Consider the following 22,471-nt stretch of genomic DNA (forward strand, 5'->3'; position numbering starts at 1 on the left):
TACGATACTCATGTCCGTTATTTTCAGTGAAGCAAGTTCGGGGAAATTAAAAAGTTGCTTTTGTAAGGAAAACACTTTATTCTTAAGTCCTAATAATTACATTGAGCTTAGCAGCTGCTTTCTCTCCTATTACACGATGTACTCTGTTGACTTCGGCTTGAGTCAAAGTGCGTTCCATGTGCCTGTACACTATACTGTAACAGTGAGACGTTTTTTTCGTCTGCGGATGCGTGAATACGTCTTTCAGTATTATCCGTTCAACGAATTCACCGGCTCTATCTCTGACTATGTCATAGAAATCGTTCGAGGAGTAACTCCCGTCTTCCGGTAACCAGAAGCTTATATCATTTGTACAAGTTGGGTATATGCTGATGGGCTAAAAAGTTTTATTACACGTGTCCGTATCAATTATTTTTGCTTAAAATATTCAGATTCAGTTACTAGCAAATAAATATATTATTGTTAGATGAAACATTGGAATATTAATATACAAATTAGTCGCGTTATGTCCATCTTACCTTGTACTGTATCTGCGCGTTAGGATCGTCTACTTGGAACTGGTGCAGGAAACCCATGTCGTTGCTCCAGAATAATCTGATGTCTGGAATACTGTACAGGCACATGGCTAAGCGCTCCAAGCCGAGACCGAACGCCCAGCCGATCCGATCCGTCGCGCCAGAGTTCTGAAGGATCTCTTGACGCATTATGCCACAACCTAATACTTCAAGCCACTTGTCGTTGTACGACACTTCCAATTCCCATGATGGATGGGTAAACGGGAAGTACTGGTCGACCCATCGGCACTGCACATCTATCGACATGAAGCAGATATATCGATTAAGACCAGTTTCAAATTTTTCTGATGAAAGAAGCATCAAGTTTCTTCGAGAACACAGAATACAAATTGCATCATCGGGAACATTGAGTGTGATATAACTGTACCTTTGCCAAAGAGTGCTTGTGCCAGACCAGTCAGAGTGCTCTTCAGTTCCTGCTCCATTATCTTCACCGCTTCCAAGGTATGACAACTCTGTTTCTGCGGAGTTTCCGTTCCTCTGTGCTCAAACAACTTCAGACTCTCCACATCGTTGACATTTTGAAATACTTCTTGCGACGTACGCAGTCTGACTGCATCAGCTTGGTGGAAGACAGGGTAGTGCGTAGTGTCGATTTCATCACGTCGGTACACGTCGCCAACGATCAGGAAATTGTTCAGCCCCATAGCGATCAATTCTGCCTGATGCGCGGTTGTGTGCGCTCTCAGCAGCGTGTCCCGATTCACAAAGTAACAATCGGTCTTCCTTCTGCTTGGATGATCCTTCGGTACCAAGAGAGAATCGAAATTTTGAGCCACTGTGACTATGGGACATATGTTATCGTGGATACTGAACGACGGAGTTCCACTCTTGCTACGGAACTGTCCGTAAAAGTAATTTACAATGCGCTGACGTATGTTCGACAGAGGATGATACTGCGTGACGTGCAAGTTTCTTCCTAATTTAGTAATTATTTTTTCAGGGAGATTCGTCCATTCATCCGTCACATATTTCTGACCTAGAAGCACCAGCTCATTGGCGCTCTTATCAACGTTGACAACGGTAGACGCTGTTCTATGGAGTGTCACTGTTCTTTGGTAAAAATGAATGCATCTGTTAAACCTGCACAAAAATGTGATTTAGATTATATAGATTATTTCACTTGTTGAACATGAATAGAATGTTCAGATGTCACATACCACATTTTTGAATAGATTGTTTCTTGTTATTGTTTAGAACAATGTATATCACATATATTAAATCACATTAATTTTAACATTGCTTCAGTGAAAAGCTTTGCATGCATGTGCACTGCATACAAATGTAGTAGGTTTAAGTAGAGTTATATTGTCTCTATATATTTCGTGAATATCTAATTATTCACAGAAATATCAAGAAAAAAATATTTGAAGCTTTCTGCATCAGGTAATAATCGCTATTTTCCAAGTAAAGCAAATTGAGGTTATGTAACCAAACTTTAAATTTCGATTGCTTCGACTATTCAGTATAGAGGTAGATCGCTGTCACGCTGTCTCCGTTGGAACGTCTTCGACCGTTCAATCGAACTCGACATCGATATATATCGACATAACCATTAAATTTTGTGCAACAAAGTTCGCCGGCAGCTTCGTTTGGTTCAATGATAGATCTTATTGTAAAAACAATGGGTCCTAGTCGAGACGCAATTTTGAGCCTTTACCGGAATTTAATCCGAGAAAGCAAGAAATGGGACTCGTACAACTACAGGTAAGAGTTGCATAATGCTCTTAACAAATTATTATTACTTAGGTCTAAGAGATGTATAGAATACTTTTGAGATGAATACATTTATTTTATAATATTTTTGAGCAGTGATACATATTTTGATCAATAACATTAACATTTGGGTATTAGCTGGACAGTGTTACTAAATATATGCACTTGTGTGCATGTTTTTCATAGATAGCAGAAAATAACCTTTTTAGTTTTTTTTTAGATAATTGTGAGTCATGATACAGTCATGGCGTTTATGTATTTTATGATTACATCAAGTGCTAAAGGTAGAGGAATAAATCGTATCGCATTTTTCAGAATGTACGCTCTGCGGAAAATACAACATGAGTTTAAAGAAAACAGACAATTAGGTGATAAGGAAAAAGTTAAGCAGTGTTACAAAAAAGGAGAAGAGGCACTGACAATAATCAAGAGGCAAGTCACACTGGGCAGCTTGTACAGCACGAGACCGTTAATAATTGAGACTAAAAGCAAGTTAACATGATGCAACAAAATAGAATATGGTTATACCTCAGCAATGACACATAATATCGCACATAGATTTGTAATTATTGATTTAGTTATTGGAAAAATGTTATGAAAAGACGTTTTCTTGGATCTTATACCTTTAAAGTTTCATATTTAAGTACAAAATATTTTTAACTGTCTGCTATACTGCCTTTTTTGTAAAAAAAAGAAGATAATTTGCACTTTCACAATTCTTGGATTTGTTTATATCTTTATTAAAATATCTTTATTAAAACGAATCAGTAGTTTCTTACAATATTGTTTCTATAAGTATGTAAAATATTTCATTTACTTAAATATGTAACATAAAATGGATTTTTTTATACTTGTATGTATGCCTGTACATAATTAAGTATTGTAGATGTAAAGGTGACATTTAAGTTTGTTAAGGAATAAAATGATCTTTTTAATACTATAATATTATGTGGATTTATATTTCCATTTCCAATATAAAATTAATAATTTTGTAATTTACAATCTATTATACATTATAAATTGTTGACGGAATTACACATTAAAGGTATAAAAAGACAAAAGTATCATAATTAGTTTAATTATTCTATTTCGTGAGTTTAATAATAATGTATCAATTTAAACTGTAAAAGTTTTATTTAAACCAGTGTTAAATTATAATTATGAGAATGAAACTTTCTCTGGCTCTTTTTAAAGACATATTTAGTTGAAAATAATAAAATGTGCGTGTGACTAATTTTTGTGTCGCACTACTACCTCACGTCAGTGTGTGAGACGGGCCGGGTTTTTTCACGCATACGCAGCGAACGTAGCATCACTGACGTATATACATATGTAATTGTATATATAAATATACATATATGTGTGTGTGTGTGTGTATACATATACATATCACACATATTACACATTTTTTCTGAAATTACAAAAAGTTTATAAAACTATGTACGGGTGATAAAAATGGTACACTTCCGTATATATATATATATATATATATATGTCAGTGATGCTACGTTCGCTGCGCATGCGTGAAAAAACCCGGACAACACTGCCTCACGTTTCAATCTGTAGCGAGCGTATTATTTATTTGATTGTTATGCTACATTTAGGGCAGTTTTAACGCACGAGGAACTATTAAAACACTTCGGTTTAGGTGAAAATATATAAAGATGCTGACTTTATTTAATACAGACTAGAACTGATTAATTAATGCACGTGTGACTTATAGCGCGAGCAATTAGCTTCTCTTTGTTCCCTGATTCCTCCCAAGGCTCTCCATCTCGGTATTCGTGCTGCCCTCTCATTGGTCGGGCTAGTTCTGCCTTGTACTCCTTAGATGCCGCCACAAATCAAAGACAGTGGAGGCTCGTAGCTGATGTGTTTGAAACTAAATTTTACCTAGCAAGGCTGCGAGCAGATTTGTCAGCGCCTGCAGAATGATAAACCGACACTCATCTTCGAAATGCGGATTATCATTTTACAGGCGCAGGCCCTCCGCAGTTAAATCTGAAACAATATATATACAAGAGCGACGCAGGTTGGCAAAGCCAGGTTAATCAGCTGTTTCCAGATGACAGCTGATTCAGTGCGTTGCGACGACGCGGCGCATGATGGTGTGATATCGCGGAGCACCCCGTTTATGTACATTTGTCGCGATAGGAGAGAGAGATAACCGCTGAGAAATGGCCACGAGAAACCTGACGGAGCCGTTCGTGTTAATGCGAAATAATGCTCTACAAAGCAGGCATATTTATGCGGAACAGGTGCGTGCGTATAACCTGCCTCCGTGAAACTGTGCCTCTCTTTTCCAGTCTGCACAGTAACCGTTCACACAAATCGCTCGATCCGCTCTTTCAGAATCTTACCGACCGCGTGGCACTGGTGGAATCGGACTCTGGCGGTTCCGACAATGTCGAGCTGAAGGGTGTGAATGCGGATAGCGGTGCACCACCCGCCTGGGCGGACGCCCTGGAGGAGACACAGTATATCCTGAGCAGATTACGAGTGAAAATAGACAGCCTGGTCGAACTGCATTCCAAGCAGCTGACCAGGCCTACCCTGGACGACACGTCTCAGGTTTGTGCGCTCCTGGGACTGTAATCCGTCGTTTGTCATGTGTTAAGTGACGTCGCTAGCTGGACTTAGAAGCGCCGTGCCACCAGCGAATCTTAGAAAGATGTCCGTAGAAATCCGTAGAAAAATGTACCCACCAAGTGAAATTCTTTATCGTCAGTTCAAGCCAGTAATGCAGGGTTTTCAAGTAGACTTTGTGACGTTGCGCAGGAAGAGAGGCAAATGGAGCAGCTGACGAGGGAGATCGGACGCGCGTTCTCCAATGGTTACAGACAAGTACAAACGATCAAATCAGCCGGCAGACACGAAAGCAAGCCCGCGGAACGTCGGCTGGCCGCCAGTGCGGTGATGGCTCTGTCGACTGCCCTGCAGGAGCTGGGCTTGCGATACAGATCGGCACAAAATCATTACCTCACACGTATGTCTCTCAGTAAAGCTGAATGCCTGAGAATATACCTTGACGAACTGCATTTTTATCATACTGACTCTTTACAGAGGTGAAGTCGAGGGAAGAGAGGAACAACCAGTTTTTCACAGAAGATCAGTCCCTCTTGGCTAACGTAGCGATGGACTCCTGGTTGACAGATTCGAATGAGGCGAGCGCAAATTCCTGGTCGAAAAGTGAGCAAAGACAAGACTCGGTTTTGTTGCAATTGGAAGAGCCCGAGGAGAGGATGAAACTGGCGTTGGAGAGGGAGGAGCAAATAGGAAGTATAGTTCAAAGCATAGCAGACTTAAAACATATTTTCAAGGTAAGTTGTATGTAAGATCATGCTTCGTGATAGTTATGCGAAGGAACCAGATGTATAAATCGTACACTCGTGTTCCTCATTTGCTTCAGTTCTTACATAATTTTCCGTGTTATGAGATGACAAAGCATGATAACGTTGGACTTTTTTGGTCGTGAACAGGATCTCGCAGTAATGGTGCAGGACCAGGGTACTATCTTAGATCGAATCGATTATAACATTGAGCAGACTCAGGTGCAAGTACAGGAGGGCTACAAACAATTGAAGAAAGCCGACTCGTATCAGAAGGCCAATAAAAAGTTGTACTGTATCGTGGTTCTTGCAGCTGCTATCATCTTGCTTAGTTTCCTGTTTATCATAACGTAGAAGTATCTATTATTATTAATATAATATTTGTGCAAAGATATCGGTCGATTCAACTTGTTGGTATTTATCATCCTGTTTCCGCAAAATGAAACGTCTTTATAGAACTTGTTGTAATAATGGCAAGCTATTTTTTAAAATGATACGTGCAATTTTTCTCAAATGTTATACCACGAAAACGGTGTATCATAAGATTACGACAAAATGCCTGACTCAGCTATTATAACGGAGATTAAGCTGACGAAAATATTTAACTATGAATGTACGCGATGTGACATTAATCTTTTTAATGAATGTTATATATATATAATCTTGTTCTCTAAGCCAATTTTAAAATGATATCGCTCGCAACATAATTTGTCCAATTTTATTTAGGCGGCCGCACACAAACATCTTAATTCTTATAACGTATATACTAAAAATAATCATAAATAACAGATTTGTAACAAACAGAATAATTTATTTACCTCACTTAACTCTGTATATTTTTATAGCAGAAAGTTATATAAATTATTTTTATTTACATTGTATGATATTGATCACGATAGAAATGTTGCAATACGAATTTTCATATTGGTATTGTAAAACATTTCTCCATGTAGATACAGTTCTGAACATCCAATTGTTAAACGAGATCATTCTGTAATAATAAAAAAAATGTAATAATCGAAAGATGTGTGCTTATTTTCTTGCCTATATGTACACAGTAAATTTCGTTATTCACGTACACGTGATACGTAAGTTAAATATATTTCTTTCTTGAAACCAGAACTTCACATTCACTCTGCTTACTAATTACACATGTCATACACATGTGCTCGTCATGTGTAATCCTCTACTCTATTCATCGCGCGTGGGCGTGGTTTATCATCAAGTATATATATCTACAACTGCAAACATGTGCTCAAGAATTATTTTATTTAAAGTCTCTTCTATCTCATTACTTCTTGAACATTGCACCGCTTATCACAGATTGCATGTTAAGTATTTTTGTTATATTCGTACGTACGCTTCATTTCCACCATTGTCCTAACTAATATCAATATATATGTGTATATATATATATATATATATATATCTCTCTCTCAACTTTCGTACCAATAAAACTTCTAAAAATCTCATACGCGTGTTGCTATGTTATGCTATAAATCGATAAATTCTAATGTCCTCTTGTACATTGTACAGTATTTATCGCTTCCTTGCTAATATCAAACTTGCGTTGTAACATTATCTATTAAATACATTAGGCTTACTATTACAGTACGTATTAACTCGCCATGCAAGTTCACATGATGTAATTTGATATGACAAAAGAATATTTCCCGCATGAGATACCTCAATCAAGATTGAAGATTTATACTTAAAATATAATAAAGACAAAAAAATCAATCATCAAAAATTAATAATAAAGATTTTGCCTCCTCTAACGTACTGTTAAAATCAAATGAACTTGCATAATGTAGATTATATATACTGCAAATTATAAACGAATTCGCATAAACAATAAGGCGTGCAGCTTGTAAAACCGAAGTATAAAATAAACGCTATTAAGTAACAATAAAAATCAAGTATTATGAAAACATTTTTTGTACTTAAAAGGCAATATCACTGATTTACAGCAAATTGCATTAATATAGTAGAGCTTACTATTACGTCACTAGATTCTACTAAGTAATCACAGTTTATCATTAAGATGTAGAGGTATATTATACAGCGGACTAAAAATACTACATAAAAATTAATACCTTGCAATCACTGGATTCATCTCGTGATACTTTTCTTCCGCAATTGTTAGAAAATAATATGAAATATAGAAATGCTCTCTGTTAAATTATTATAACTGTGTTCGGCGCTTCTGTAATAGAATATATATACAAATATGGATCCTAAGTCCCACGAAAATAAATATAATTAATATTGCTGTAATCCGTATATAAATAGACGCGCGTAAAGAACAATTAAGTCAATCACAAAAAGGCAACGTAAGTTTGAATTGAGTAACAGAATTTATGTTAAGAGTTTCGTTGTATATTTTTGCAGATACTGTTACTGTAACGAAACTCGTTATTAGAAATTGTTGATTGTTTATATGTACATTTTCTACAAAGGTGTGGCATTTGTACAAAGGGATGGATTCATATTTAACCGATGACAAATGCATTTTCAGACGTTAAATTATGTAAATTGTTACTGTAAATCCTATAAATAATTTCTTTGCCAAGTGGAATGTTAACGAACGCAAACAGATCTAGAATTATGATATTTCTATATCGCACAAAAATTCTCTCTTTATCACGGTTTACTTCACTGAACAGTATCTCGGCGAAATAATTAATTATGTACAATAAAAGCCGATCGTCTCCTTGCACAGTGTGACAATGTGAAAAAGAATATAAAAATAATTTTAACAGTGTATAGAAATTGATTTGCCTAGTGATTCTCTTCGTAAAAGCGTGAAAGACTGAGCAGAGTTGTCTTTCAGTGCTTGTACGAGTTGAGCAGTAAGACCCACACGATCTCATTGCTAATGTACATGCCGAGATATATATATTGTCTACATGTATATGTATAAAACAATTTTGTTAAGACACGATCGGTTCGCGCGAGTGAATGTCAGATACCTCAGGTGTTCATAGTACACAGGATGTGCGCCAGGATTCCAAACGCACCGCCCAGAACGAAGCGGACGAAGTTGTCACCTACTAGAGGCCCGAGCGCGTAAAGCCCCTTCGTCGGCGATTTCATCACTTCATACGTGAAATCGTCGATCTCAATTGGATTTGACTTGCTGTCGATCAACTTGTCCGCGAATTTACCCAGTCCCAAGCCGCCACCTTCCAAATATGACAGATCCGGCTTGTATCCTAAAATAAATTATGCAATCATTAATTCTTTGCGATAACAAAATGAAAGATTGCTGAACCTAAGGAAAGTAGAGAAGCTATTAGACTCTATTGTATCTTCTCGATGTATTCCTGGATTTAATAATATTTTATATTTTATAGTTTAATAAATCATGATCTGAATTTTTAAGAAAGTATCGGTATTACGCTTACCGATAAGAATAGCCACGGCGGACACCTCAAACGTATGGAGTTCGCCATTCGGAGCAGAAAGAGTGGCTGTCTTCTTTCCGCTCATGTTCTCGTTCTTGCGATCCTCGTTCAGACTGACAACCGTATATCCTGCCAGCGATTTGTACAAAGAATAATTTGTACCTCCGTCGGCCATCATCTCGTACACTTTATGGTATTCCGGGTATATGGAATTCGGCAGCCATTGCAGTCGGTCGTAACTGGTAATTATCCTCTCGGCGGTTTCCTTGCCCCATTCGCTCGACGAATTGCGGAACGCGTGCAGCACAGATATGCCTCGGAAACGCGCGGCCATAATCGCGTCAGCCGCGCTCAGACCGGCTCCTACTATTAACACGGGCTTTTGTTCGTCGACCGAGTCCTTGCCTGCGGATCAATGAGAACGAATGAGAAGAAATTGAAAAACGAATTGTGTAACATCGCGGATAAACGAGTCAGTTATATAAGGCGAGAGATAAATTGCTAGAAAGTGCCAAATCAAACAATTATCTTCTCTTCTTCTACTCTGTACAATCATGCGTATTATTCACGTACTGCGTTTGCCGGCCAGACGTTCCAAGTGAGTCTCGAGGTCGACGAGGTCATGCGTCACCCAATCGAGATGCGTCTTCTCTCCCGGAACGCCCAGATGATTCACCAAATCGGTCGTGCCGGTCGCGAGGACCACCCGCTTGCACCGATATCGAAATCGCTTCTTGCTTTTGTTCTCGTATCCATTCACGATCCAGTTGTAGCCACCCTTACTATCGGGCGAGTCCGTGTCCGACCTCACTGAAGTAACTGTGGTCCCGCTGCAACGAATAACTTCGTAAACATTTGCATTCAATAATGGATTGTATCGTGAGTTATATTTTAAAAGACGTACCAACGGAAGTATCGTTCCAAATTTTTCCTGCGTACGTAGTCTTTGTAATAAGCAGCTACGGTGCCCATGGAGATCCGACTGGACTTCTTGCTCGACTTTTCCTGCCGCGTATACATATCTTTCTCCGATGCTAAGATCGACTTTTGTAGTTTCTCGGCCTCGATGAGTTTTTCCCAGTGTCTCAAATCGAAGTCAGGAAGAGACATCCATCGGCTTAGACTGATAGTCAGCACATTGGGATCCATAGACTAGAAATAATCGTAATACATTAAAATCAAATATTCGCAAAAGGAACTTTCTTCGCAGCAAAGATAAATTTTCGTTAAAAATTTTAATATTTTTATAAGGTAAAATTTAAATATTATGTTACACACATAACATCCTTCCGAATTTTGATGTCGATGTAAATTTATTCATACTTTACATCGTCATGTATGTTTTGTTAGCATTTTTAACGCATCACGATTCATTTCCATTCCGCAGGGGAGAATCGATTACAACTGAAAATATCATTCGCCAAGGCATTTACCTGCCAAGCGCCGCCAGGTTGACCTTTGCCGAGAACGACATGGTCCACGATTTTGTGATCGGGATGCTCGTCAGCGGACCTCCAGTAGAGGAGCGAGGTCACGTCCAGACCGGTGTCGACGGATGGATGATGCAGCTGGTCCATCAGGAGTGCCAAGGGCCGACCACCACCTCTGCCCTCGATGCCAGAGGAGAGAGATTCAAGTTTGTAGCGCGTGCTACGCGCCAATCCATCTCCCTGCATCCTGCCGGGTTTGCAGCATTTACGCCGGTTGTTGGTGGTCGCGTCGGTGTTCATGTCATTCGTCGCGTCATCGCAGTCCTCGTTCCAGGTCCTCGTCGTGCTGAACCGCAATCGCGCCGTCAGCATATCGTCGACAGGATGAGGCTCGCCGGTGTAGTAAGGCCAGTTTCCGGCCAGCATGTACGATAAACATATTCCACTGGGTCCGTTTCCTGGAGATTGATAAATGAATCAATCGATGAATGAAAAATTTGATACCCTCCAAAAAATTCAGACAAATCGACATTTTGCAAATTATTTCTTCATAATATATATGTGCATAATATTTCAGTACTAGTTGCATGCATCACTCTCATTAGCCGAGTTATATATGAACTTATTTTTAACTTGAAAGAAGATTTGAGGTATTTACCTATGATAACAACATCCTTATAAATGACATCGTCAGCCGTAAATCCGTTCTGCATCTTTCTTTCGTGTGTTCGACGTCCGCGTGAACAGATTCACTCGTAACTCACGCGAGCTCGAGCACTGAAAAAAAAAGAATTGCATAACCAGCGATTACTTATTTTGCAAAAAACACGATTGCGCATCGTGTACTTCATATGTATGTTAATAGTAGTCATTTTGCGAGATTCGGTACAAAATTTCAAAGAAACGAGATAATTACACCTATTATTTTCCTCATTGCTGCATGCAATCTCTGCAATCGTGAGGAAAATTTCAACGCATTAATGCGGCGTGAATTTTTTCCCGTATGTTGATAATTATATAACTTCATATAAATATATAATGAAACAGCAAGAAATGGGAGTAATAACTTTTAAAGGAAATTTTAAAGAAATATTCTACACATTTTCAACTATATGAAGGTATGTTAATAGAGAGAAAAGGATAGACGATAGGAAGATTTTCCGCATGTCAGTTTCTCTCTCAATTGTTACACGCGTAAAAAGTTGATAAGATAAACTGCGCTGCTTCTTCTTTTTGGATGACATTGCGATTTGTATGAATGTAAAGTCATAATAAATAATGTTATAATCTCCACTAAGATTTATGTATGGATATCGTTATAATAAATAATTTGTGAGCCGTTCGGAATGCGTCAATCGCAAGCGTTACTTCGATCATTATGATCGTCGGGAGTGCGAGATATCGAAGATTAACGGGCAAGCCATTCATTAAAAAGTAAAAGTCAACCTTCGTTCTCGGCCTTCGCACGCAATGTGTTTCCTGCTCTCTAACGTTCAACCGGTCCATTCGATACAATTACCGTGACACAGATCCGGTAAACCTTCCTGATCAGTTATTACAAATGATTTAATTATTCGAGAACTGAATAAGGAAAGAGAAGCTTCTCAAAAATAAAGAATTTATGTAAGTATATAAATAAATAGATATTATTAATGAGATGCAATAAAATAGAGATAGAATAAAAATTAATTAAGAAATAAAAAAATAACGCTAAAATAAAGATTAAATTTTGTCAATCTGTCGCATGAAAGCGTAGGAAGCGTTGTTGAAAACAGCAGAGTTAATGGCATACATTGTGTATGCATGATCGGATCGACTTGTGCATCGCTCCAATCCCAGTCATTATTTGTCGTTTCTGCACAAAATATTCTGCTTCGAAGGAAACATCCCATTAATACGTAATCACAGTTCATTTCCCCCGCAATATTTAAAAATAGCAACATTAGATATATGAAGAATGTCGGCGGAGAGAAGCAATATCATATTCACGAGGATCGTCCAGACAAAAAGGAAACAAGGATCTTTTCCTATATAAAAGACGATCTACAATAAGCAGGATGAATCTTTCTTCTGAAACGAGAATTCTGTCGAAGTAAAAAAATTTTGAGAGGAAAAATTGGAAAATGAGGACAGAATCGTTGATTGTGTGCACGACAGAATTAAGGAACACGTGTTGGATACCATTGCGTTTGCTCATGAAGTTCACATAAATTCTTTCGTCGAGGAAAAAGAAGCTATGAGCCTTCGGCAATTTCCCGGGGGAGCGAACGTGAAGAAATCTTATCTTGCGAGAAATTTAACGGAAGCCAAACGGCCTTCCTTCCATGGTCACTGCGGGTGCGACCTATCGATATCGATCGACATGGTTGACAATGGCTAAGCTGTGGGAGAATTCCTTAGCTGACAATGAGCCATTATTCGCGGGGTGCGCAAATATTCATGATCAGTTTATACGGTTCTTGTGTGTCAGGCAGTTTTACCGTATCGTCATATCTCACGTGGGGAACTGGATCGATGGACAGCGACAATATCATTTATTCCTGCATGGAAACGAAATATCACACACACAAGTTGTACATTAAAAAAAGATTATCATTGCCCATAATAAAGGTAATCGATACCATCTATAATTGTAAACATTTATGGCAATATCTGATAATTTGCTTAGGAGAATTTCGAGTACTCATAATACATGACACATATCTGCAGATTAATATTATCTCCCGCATACATCGGTGATATATAATAAATACTTGGAAATTAATATTATTTGTTGTATATATCAGTACTCATCAGTTCTATCGTTATTAAATAGACAGAAAGTTCGTCACGTCAAATTCGATAAAATCACCGTAGTAACGACGCAGAAGTAAGCACGTGAATATTTTTCTGGGTAAACATCTGTCTCTTCGCAATTACCATTTATTATTTGAATACCGAAATTGGATAAGCACGTGGAATAGAACCTGTAATGTGAAAGAACTCTCCAAAGTCTGTAAAGACCGCGAAAGATGTAAGGATGCTCTACATATTAACGATCGCGAGCCAAATCGATAGTCACCTGAATGCCTCTTTTTATAAGATGTATATAAATACGAAACGATGTCTCATTGGAATTAATTGCTCACGATTTGCGCGACGTATTTAGTTGTGCTGTGTTTGTACAAAGAAACGAATGAAATTCGTTGAAATTTTATATTTTAATCATACGTTCATATCTAAAAATATGAAAACTTAAACCACACAAATATCGATCCTCGACCATTTTACGGGATCTCTACACTGATGTGCTTCAACTACGTATCCCATAACCGACATCTTATTCATATAAACTTTACTCGCGTGCGTTCTCCAAACCTATACGCGAAACTAAGTATGGGAAGCAAGCTGTATAAATATCAGTGCGTGCTACCTTGAAGTGCTATCTCAAAGACAATATGATTTCATAAGGATTTCGCACACACAGCTGATATAAAGTCATCGAATTTGTTACATCAGATATAACGCGATTACGTGATTACGTAATTATGATTCTCATGTAGGATAACGTAAGTGTCGTCGGCGTGTCTTTACGACGTCGTTTAACAAGGTTTAGGTGCGAGCGTTTGGGGATATATTTATATATCTGTTCCACAGGGATTCTCTTTCGGCGCTCCACGTGGCGTCTTCTATTCTTAATCAGAGATTCACGACGAAAGATCCTAACCGCCTGGACGAATTTTATCAGAGCTGAATGTTGCTTCTTCTTTAAGAAGCTTCTTTACTGTGCAAAAATGAATACGCATAATACAGCATACCGGTCTACTGATCGTATCATCCTATACCTACCAGCCTATCCTTCTCTCTCTCTATTTCTTCCCTTCGTTCTGTTTCTGTTTCTCTTTTTCTCTCGTGTTGAATTCCAAAGGAACAAAATAAAGGAAAGCTTGGTTGAGCGGTCCGACGATCTAACTTGGGATGAGTCAGCCACGAAGTTGGATATACTTCGTCAGGTAACTTTTGATCACATACTCCTCTCCCAAGTTATTAGAGCTACTCGTCGACTAATCGGAAACCTCGTAGCTCTCAGAATCTTCCTCGAGTGCTGGTCTGTGATTTTTCAACAATGAGATAGCTAACGATACAATCTCAGTCCTTTTTTTCTCTCGCTGTTTCATGTAAGACGTCTATTAGGTAATTTTTAGAGGCTCTAGAAATTTATATTCGCTCTCTGGCCTTCTGAGTTAAGAAGCTATTTCGGGATATCTTACTCTTCGATTTGAAATCTCGAGATTTAAATCTTAAATCTCGCTTTGGAGATTCTAAGTTGTTAGACTCGTCTGAGAATATTTGGCTGTACAATTCGGCGTCTAACGACGTCAGAGGCGACCTTAACGAAAGACGATACGCAGCCTTCAACGTACTTTCCTAACACGATGAATGATTGGAATAAAGTTGGAATAAAGAAAACGATAGGTAAGATTAATGATGCGCCAACGTAACTACGTGAGGTAAGATCATTCATTATCGTGGCTGCTTTGTTGACTTTTAAATAATTTAAGTATCTAAGAAAAAGTGATAGTTCAAATATATCTTCATAGTTCATATATTAATATATCTTCAAATATATCATCGACTTTGCTGTTGCGGTGACTAATTACTCATTCCTTGACTTCTAATAAGTCTTTCGTCAACTGCAAATCATTAATAAAAAACAGTTTCCGTAATTTCCTTGCGAAACGTATCGAGCGTAATTGCAACACATGAGTTTGCAACTATACAATTATCTATCATGTAACGACAAATATAAAAATGCGATAGCTGATTCTGATTATTTCAAGAAGAAAACGTGGCGATAATAAATACCAACATGCAAAAAAGATTTCGATAAAAACGCATGCCCGAGAGATCCAACATTGTTGATCGCTTGCAAGATATACGCCACAGACGAATATTAATCAATTTCGTGAGGCGATTCGGTAAAATACGAGCGACGGCAACCGCTGCTCTTATACGGCGCATCAATTATCTCGGTATTTAACCCGCGTTATTACGGGTTAACTTATACAAACTCGCTCGCGACACAATAATCGGTGGCGTTATAGAGTCATTACGTTCATTAACCGGCCGAATGGACGCTTAAATACTCCACTTGCGTGTAATTATAATTATGATGCCATCCCCGTTTTGTTCGACAATGTCAAGCGGCCGGTGAACCGCCGATTAAATATCTGCGTTTCGATTTCTCGTGATCGCTAGATAATATTATAGAATACCCGACAGAAATTGAAGTATCACGTTCGTCTATTTTATCCTTGCGCGTTTCTTATCTGCAGGCTATCATTTTTTATGATAACTCGAATTTGTTGTTCATTGAGAATGGAAAGATTCGAGGATATCTTAGCGCAAGAATTCCATGAAGATAAGTCATAAAATTTGTCGTCTTGAATTTCGGTCAATGGCAGATGTAATTGCTTCGCAGAATCTCGCAGAATGGAGTACATAGTCGCGCTTCTGCCACCGAGATCGATATAGTTACGTAATGTACATAGTAGCTACATTCGCCTTTTGTGTTGCAAGAACTGTATCAACTGTGTCACTGTAATTTCGGAACGTGACGTAGCGCGATTCGCACCGTATTGCTATGTAACGAATGCGTTATCCAAGTTCATGCTTCAATGGGAAATAATACATGTCAGGCACGCAAATTTGTAGTTCCCTTATTATCTGTACGATATATAAGTTTTAAAAAAGTTAAAATGTTTTCTACTCTGATAAATAATTATTAAGAACTTTAACAATTTTTAATATAAAATTTGATAATAAATAACGTTGTACTTATCGCATTTATTTATAATTTGACAAGTGCTGATCGTAATAATTTGGAAGATTGATCGATGCAAAGTATGTCAACATTTTTTTTAGAATAAATCTTGTATCTTTAGCTGAATGTAAACCTCGTTTCTTAAACAGCTGTCAACTGTAGACTATTGATTGTGCATATCGCTCTATTCTTATCACTGGCATAAATTAAGATATAGAGTAAAGAAACTTCGATAACTCAATGATTATTACGACTTGATCGCAGAAGTCTGACACGCTGAACCGACATAAGCTTGGTATCGACGCTTTCTTGCAAGTCACCGTTTGTTCTCACCTGAGATTGCATAAAATATTGCATCTATCATGATTTCGAAAAAACTTCTACGATTCGATACAAAGCCAAATCACGAAATGATTACTGAAAGAAATGTAAATCATTCCGAAAATATTCGCAATGTTAATTTTTCAATAAAGACTTCTTATTTAAGTCGAATTTTGGAAAATTTCAAACGAGCTCAAAATGCGAATGCGATCATCCAAAATTATAGTACCTAGGTGGTAAATTTATACCATCGGTCGTTGGCTTCTGTAATGTCTCACGAAGCCAAGTCGGAGATTACGATAATGAGATAAGACACAATTTCGTAATGTTCGGAAATTCTAAGAAAAGCCTATCCTGAGGAAATGGCGATGAAGATTTAACGTGACGCGTTTAGTTTCTGCAAATATTCTACTGCCACACACAAATATGAAATATTACAATTTTTTTGATAACATTAAATTCATTATCAACATTATCAATATTATCAACACTATTAAAACATCGATATTTTAACTTAAAATTAATAAATTAAGATTAATAAATATGTATTTGTACGATACGCAGCACGCATTTCCAATTTTACATTTGATTGTTAATGTCTCGTTACTGCAGGTAAATGACCGCAGGTTTAATTAATATCGATTACATCGCGTTTCCAGATGAAATTTTCTTCTTACGAAACACATACAGAGCTTGCCAGGGTGAAGTTTCCAGGTGGATAATTGACGGATAAACGCCGTCGTGTATTCCATTCAATGCACTGACATTTACATCAGCCACGCTTTACGCTGAAGAACGCACGTGGCTGGAATATAGCGCGAGCGCGGCGTTTCGAACGATTTCATCAGAAAAGTATATTTGATAACAATAATCTGGTACTACCTAATCTACTGAATTGCATTTGATCATACTAAATAATATCTGCGCAATATGTCGCAGATGACTCATTATTGTCTTCATATTTCACACGAATTTCTGTGATTACAATAACTGGAAAAGCCAGAAGTAAATATACATGCGGCATAAGAGAAAAGCACGTACATCCTTACACGTAATATCCTTGACCTTTTTTTTTACAATAGATCTAAAGATCTAAAGCTCTATTGTATTGCAGAGAATTGTAGAGCACGATTCTTTCGCAAAATTCTTTCATTGAAATAAAATAAAATAAATTATTTTTCTTTTACTTACAGACGAGACCAGTGTATTTAAAGAATGTCATTCAGACTCTTCAAAGAATCTTCGGTAGTCTGACAGCAACGAAATAGTCGCGTCGCGCGAATTTTAACGAAGTTTCTTACCAAGTTTCGCGCGCAGGGCACTTCTGCTATTTCCCTTTTATATTTCAACTGCCAGTCGGACTGTCACTTTGTATCCGCTTCAATATTCCGAAGGACATAATTGCGGATCGATAGAACGAGCAAATTGCAACTCCGCGAAGCGACTGATCGTGAAATGTCAGAAATGAGGTATAGAAGAAGCAGTCAAGCACATAATATCATAGCGTGATTCGCACCTGCTTTCTCTCGTGGTGGACCTCTGAACTGTTGTGTGCCGACTTCTATTTTCCGCCACAAGCCGACACGAACCAAGATCAACGCCAGGGCCAATTATCAGAGTGCACGAACCTCGTCGATCGACCGGTTTCCGGATCGCGCGAAACGGACCACTGCTCCTCGCTCGGCGACGGTCGGCGTCGTACTGAAGCGTGCACGCGGCGCGTGGTCGTATTTTGTGCGGAAGTGGACGCGTATCCGAAGGCCGCGCGATGAATGGCAATTTCAGCAGCGGCTTTCTTACCGCGAGATGTATCAATGCCTCTCATATGACTCGGATACGCTCGAATGATGCAGCAAAGTTGCGGATGGCGGTAATTAACCGTCCGCAGCCGATGTCCTGCATTCTGCGCGATAGAAGTGATGGAACGCAGGGATGGAGAGACGACGATCACTTTTCGCCGATGATTAATCGTGCACTTTGCGAATCTGAGACAAATGCGCTGGCAAATGCGTAATTGCATAAGCGCAAACTCGTTTTTGCTTTCGTAACTTCTTACGTTCTGCTGGACAGTAACAGATAATGGTTATTTGCGCTTAAAAATAATTACCGGACAACTCATGGTAGATAATAGAAAAAGGAATACCTTCTCATTTCTTAAGATATGATTTCAGAATGTGACGTGGGAAGAGTTATGTTCCATATTCTGACCGGCACATTAGTTATCCTCGTCCGGAAAAGAACTTATTGCGACGTACTTCTCTGTGCCGGTCGCATTCCAGTCAAGTTGCAGCGTTACATCGCGCGAATATCTTTTCTACATCACATTTACATGCACAGCTCGTTCTTATCGATCCACGCTACTTGTATGACATCAATAAAAAGATAGCCGGGGCACGGCGCGAAGCTAAATAGCCTCTCCCTCGTACACCCCATTTTTTCCACAATGTCTAAATAGAAAGAAGTCCGCTCGATGCAACTCTTTGAGTTTTCGATGCTGAATGCCCTGGTAATCAGGGCCTGAAATTAGAATACTCTTAGAGCGACTCTAATTGGAGGTAACTTAAGAACGAGACTCCGCGAACTCTATTTCCGTTCTCGAAGTTTCAAAATTAATTTTTCAAACGCTCTTTCAAGGAAAGTACACCGATTTCTCGACAATCATGCTATGACATTAAAACGCACAAACGCGTTATCTTACTGGAGATAGAGACGCGTGGTTTTTGCACCGACATGTTCGATATTCCTTTATGTGATAGAGACTTAATCTCATATATACAAAGAAAACCGATTTTTCATAATTATTCTAAAGTCATTCTGTAACAAATTAAGAGAGACGAAACATAAAAAATATACGAGCAGAATTTTTTTTAATTTGATAGAAAGTTCCATTTGATGGAATTTCTCATATCATTTTTATGTGATAAAATAAACTGTGATAGCGAGTTATCTGAATGGAAAAGCAATACGATATTGCGTAACGTGAGCAATATGAAATTTATGCGTAATATGAATTTCACAGAGAAACTACTTAAAATTAACGAGTTACTCTTCGCCCCTTTGTGTGAATCAGACCAATCTCTCCATCATGTCGTACGTCCAAATATATTCTAACGTAAGATCATCAAGTATGATAATTAAGTACACCCTAGCGTTAACGAGTAAGTTATCAAATTTATAGAAGACAGAGATGAGAGACAGAGGAAATACGTGATTGCTATCATCGTAATTACAGTAAATATTTTTTCGCAATGTCGCGCAAATGGAAATGTACTTTATAGTGGCGATAAATAATATCCCGTTTAATGTGGAGCAGGGGAGCAAACGATTTGACGTTCTCCAATTATCGGGCACTCGAATCGTAAAGCTACAACACATAATTCTCGTGGACGGAAAGATAAACGTAACGCTGTGGCATTAACGTCGGTTATTGGTCATTAAACAATGTCGATCGGGGGGCTCGAACAACTTGAATGCAACGCTGAATTACTAATCTAGTTGAATTACTGGAAATTTAAATGGAATTAATAGAGTTTTCAAGCGGAAATAATACACCATGTACGCGGAACGTTGTGAATTAACGGCGCTTATTGCAGCAATTTAATAGTTACAAAATTATCTGCAGCGTTAATTCACGCAAAAATACTGTGATCATTAACATACGTAGCTTTAAATGCTAATTAAACGAATTTAGCATCTTTATTTAATATGTAAATATTTCACTCACGAGAACAGAGTCACTTGCGCATATAATAATGTGATGAAATACTTGCACGTGGATTACTTTACTTGCATTTCGTGAAAAATGATGTAACGTAATTTGGAGATTGGAAAAGACGTCTGCGTTCCAAAATTAGAACAACCGCGCCTACATACGTGCTCCAACGCGTAGCAGAGAGCATCCCAATTACTATCGAGCGGACGTATTTTAAACGTGCGCGTGTCTTCCAGCCTTAAATTAAATTTCTCTTTATAATTATGAGCGCATACGGGAATCTATAAAAAAAAAGAAAGAGAAAGATATTCTTACATTGATGAAACTAAATACGATATACATAAATATAAGTTAATATAATATATTAAATATAAATATAAAATATAGATAAATATAAATAAGATATATATGCTCATGTAAGGAGAGATACAAAATGATACTGCTGTTATTCTTCACGCAGCTCGACAATCTCGCGATACAATTGCATGTTAAAATGCGATTACAGCTACATCAAGCTAGCACTTATTAATGAGCATAATCGCAGAAACGTATGAAATCACAAGGAAAATTAATGGACTTCGAGAAACGAGAAATAAACAAGAAATTGGAGATATCGTGCACAAACAAAAGAAAAGATACAATTTTTTACTTAATTGCATTGCAATTTCAAGTACATAAACTTCATAGAGGTTTCACAAAATTCGGAATCTCGCGTCTTATCCACAAATTGCATATTCGCAGGTGCGAATAAATAGGAATACAATCTATGCGTAATACAATTGCCAAGTTGAAAATTAATGTACGGCGATAATCGCATCAGGCTCGCGTCTCGCGGTATCGGATTACGCGAGAATGGGGATTCACTGTCACAGAAACGCTCGTGTTACCTGAGATTTAAATACTCCGTTTAAAATATTCTATCGAATTACGCAACAACGCGTAATTTTCTGCAGCCGTGGAAGAAAAAGAATCTTTTCATTATCGCATTGTACCCCATTATGATTTTTTCATCCCTCTCACCCCTCTAGCATTGAAGCAAGTAATTCTTCTTCATTTGTGATAACCAATCATTCTATTCTTACTAATGATTGCAATAGGTACAATCAATTATCGCTAATAACTTATCAAAGAAAATATCGAAAGAAGCTTTTGACTAATCGTGTAAGAGGTTACCTGGTGTATCCAGCACGTCGTCATCGCGTCTAGTCCGGATTGCAGACCCTGATCCGATGCGACGCGCGAGGGTGCTGCTGAACGTTCGTATCGCGGACGCGTTCGGTGCGATCGCCGAGTCGCCGATGGACGCTCGCGTTCTCGGGCATCGTGTGGCGAGGGAGACGGCCGATCGCTCGCGACGAGGCGCTTCGCGAGGTGCACACCGCCCCGGTGGATCGCGCGCGCGACAATCGCAAACGCACGTCAGCGTCGGCCGCGAAACCGTGATCCGACCTGCCCCCTTTGCGAAATTGCGCGACCGTCGCAACCCCGAGGTGCGGTCCTCGTTCTTGCGGCAGATGGATGCGTCTAGACTCGCTCGAGACCGTCGTCGCAGACACACCTCGCCCCAGCCATCGATTTTTCTCCTCTCGCTGTTCACACCGCGAGTCACGTTTCGCCCCCGACCGCGTGCGCGCCGTCCGATCCAGCGCGAAGTTAGCCGCGCGTGCCGCCCGCGTCAACGCGCGGCGCTTTCGCGCGCCTATCGACATCTGCCGGTGAATTCGATCACTCGATTATTGCTCAGTTGTGGGTAAAATTTTAACGCGGGGTTAGCCGCTTTTGTAACGGGTGATGATAAATCTATTAAATTTCGATCCTAGAAAACTTTGCTTGAACGGCTTTTGCGAGCATCTCGAACTCGATTAGTTAATTATTTAATAACGCATCATAATTATCGAATGAATTATCGCTGCTATGAGAAGAGGAGAGTAGTTGCTCGTCAAGGATAATGACCGTCAGCCGAATAGCGAGCGTCTACTGTCGAGCCCAACCTAGAATCACCGTTTTGTAAGTAGTGTTTTGATCTTGTATAACCTGATTTAGAACTTTCCATCAAAAGTCCGTATTTTACTATCAAAAAGTGAAGTTTTGCGAAACGCGTGAAACATGCGGTTACACTGATTGCGATATTTATGATGCGCATATTTCTATTTGTTGCTCAGTTCGATATCAATGGAA

General features: G+C 38.6%; 4 protein-coding genes across 11 annotated transcripts; 2 read left to right on the plus strand and 2 right to left on the minus strand.

The window, feature by feature from the left end:
• Positions 1 to 58: 58 nt before the first annotated feature.
• Positions 59 to 1,877, minus strand: LOC105283132 (probable phenylalanine--tRNA ligase, mitochondrial). The gene is made up of 4 exons (XM_011345610.3): positions 1,736 to 1,877; positions 943 to 1,658; positions 519 to 811; positions 59 to 376 (listed from the first exon to the last, which is right to left on the minus strand). Exons 1-4 carry the CDS (start codon positions 1,738 to 1,740, stop codon positions 83 to 85), a joined length of 1,308 nt encoding a protein of 435 aa, XP_011343912.2. The 5' UTR covers positions 1,741 to 1,877; the 3' UTR covers positions 59 to 82.
• A 169-nt stretch (positions 1,878 to 2,046) lies between these two features.
• On the plus strand, positions 2,047 to 3,234 carry LOC105283133 (LYR motif-containing protein 4B). The gene is made up of 2 exons (XM_011345611.3): positions 2,047 to 2,282; positions 2,607 to 3,234. The coding sequence occupies exons 1-2, from the start codon at positions 2,176 to 2,178 to the stop codon at positions 2,791 to 2,793; spliced, it is 294 nt and encodes a 97-aa protein (XP_011343913.1). The 5' UTR covers positions 2,047 to 2,175; the 3' UTR covers positions 2,794 to 3,234.
• Positions 3,235 to 4,209: 975 nt separating this feature from the next.
• On the plus strand, positions 4,210 to 6,639 carry LOC105283137 (syntaxin-16). Its single transcript, XM_011345614.3, has 5 exons — positions 4,210 to 4,549; positions 4,644 to 4,862; positions 5,070 to 5,277; positions 5,355 to 5,611; positions 5,771 to 6,639. The coding sequence occupies exons 1-5, from the start codon at positions 4,469 to 4,471 to the stop codon at positions 5,972 to 5,974; spliced, it is 969 nt and encodes a 322-aa protein (XP_011343916.1). The 5' UTR covers positions 4,210 to 4,468; the 3' UTR covers positions 5,975 to 6,639.
• On the minus strand, positions 6,473 to 21,904 carry LOC105283136 (oxidative stress-induced growth inhibitor 2-like). 8 transcript variants are annotated; one of them, XR_003406372.1, is made up of 9 exons: positions 21,467 to 21,904; positions 18,098 to 20,574; positions 11,116 to 11,234; positions 10,461 to 10,915; positions 9,932 to 10,179; positions 9,601 to 9,857; positions 9,028 to 9,432; positions 7,717 to 8,835; positions 6,473 to 6,611 (listed from the first exon to the last, which is right to left on the minus strand). XR_003406372.1 is itself a non-coding variant. In XM_026968525.1 (9 exons), the coding sequence occupies exons 4-9, from the start codon at positions 11,168 to 11,170 to the stop codon at positions 8,594 to 8,596; spliced, it is 1,662 nt and encodes a 553-aa protein (XP_026824326.1). In that variant the 5' UTR covers positions 11,171 to 11,234; positions 18,098 to 18,640; positions 18,725 to 20,574; positions 21,467 to 21,904; the 3' UTR covers positions 6,871 to 8,593. The 8 variants fall into 8 exon arrangements, 7 of the variants coding, with proteins under 7 accessions (XP_026824326.1, XP_026824327.1, XP_026824332.1 ...); XM_026968525.1 differs by lacking the exon at positions 6,473 to 6,611 and having other exon boundaries at positions 6,871 to 8,835; positions 18,098 to 18,640; positions 18,725 to 20,574; XM_026968526.1 differs by lacking the exon at positions 6,473 to 6,611 and having other exon boundaries at positions 6,871 to 8,835; positions 18,098 to 18,643; positions 18,725 to 20,574.
• Between the last annotated feature and the right edge of the window lie 567 nt (positions 21,905 to 22,471).

This window comes from Ooceraea biroi, chromosome 3 (assembly GCF_003672135.1).
Source record: "Ooceraea biroi isolate clonal line C1 chromosome 3, Obir_v5.4, whole genome shotgun sequence".
Classification (NCBI taxonomy): domain Eukaryota; kingdom Metazoa; phylum Arthropoda; class Insecta; order Hymenoptera; family Formicidae; genus Ooceraea; species Ooceraea biroi.

Excerpts from the sequence above, each read along its gene's own strand:
- LOC105283132 (XM_011345610.3), bottom strand. Across the intron at positions 812-942 it reads ACAAGCACTCTTTGGCAAAG|ATGTGCAGTGCCGATGGGTC; the intron begins GTACAGTTATAT and ends TCATGTCGATAG. Across the intron at positions 377-518 it reads ACGCGCAGATACAGTACAAG|CCCATCAGCATATACCCAAC; the intron begins GTAAGATGGACA and ends AAAACTTTTTAG.
- LOC105283133 (XM_011345611.3), top strand. The coding sequence starts at position 2,176 with ATGATAGATCTTATTGTAAAAACAATGGGTCCTAGTCGAGACGCAATT. Across the intron at positions 2,283-2,606 it reads TGGGACTCGTACAACTACAG|AATGTACGCTCTGCGGAAAA; the intron begins GTAAGAGTTGCA and ends CGCATTTTTCAG.
- LOC105283137 (XM_011345614.3), top strand. The coding sequence starts at position 4,469 with ATGGCCACGAGAAACCTGACGGAGCCGTTCGTGTTAATGCGAAATAAT. Across the intron at positions 4,550-4,643 it reads GGCATATTTATGCGGAACAG|AATCTTACCGACCGCGTGGC; the intron begins GTGCGTGCGTAT and ends CCGCTCTTTCAG. Across the intron at positions 5,278-5,354 it reads ACAAAATCATTACCTCACAC|AGGTGAAGTCGAGGGAAGAG; the intron begins GTATGTCTCTCA and ends GACTCTTTACAG.
- LOC105283136 (XM_026968528.1), bottom strand. The coding sequence starts at position 11,170 with ATGCAGAACGGATTTACGGCTGACGATGTCATTTATAAGGATGTTGTT. Across the intron at positions 10,180-10,460 it reads AACCTGGCGGCGCTTGGCAG|TCTATGGATCCCAATGTGCT; the intron begins GTAAATGCCTTG and ends GATTATTTCTAG. Across the intron at positions 8,836-9,027 it reads CGCCGTGGCTATTCTTATCG|GATACAAGCCGGATCTGTCA; the intron begins GTAAGCGTAATA and ends AATTTATTTTAG.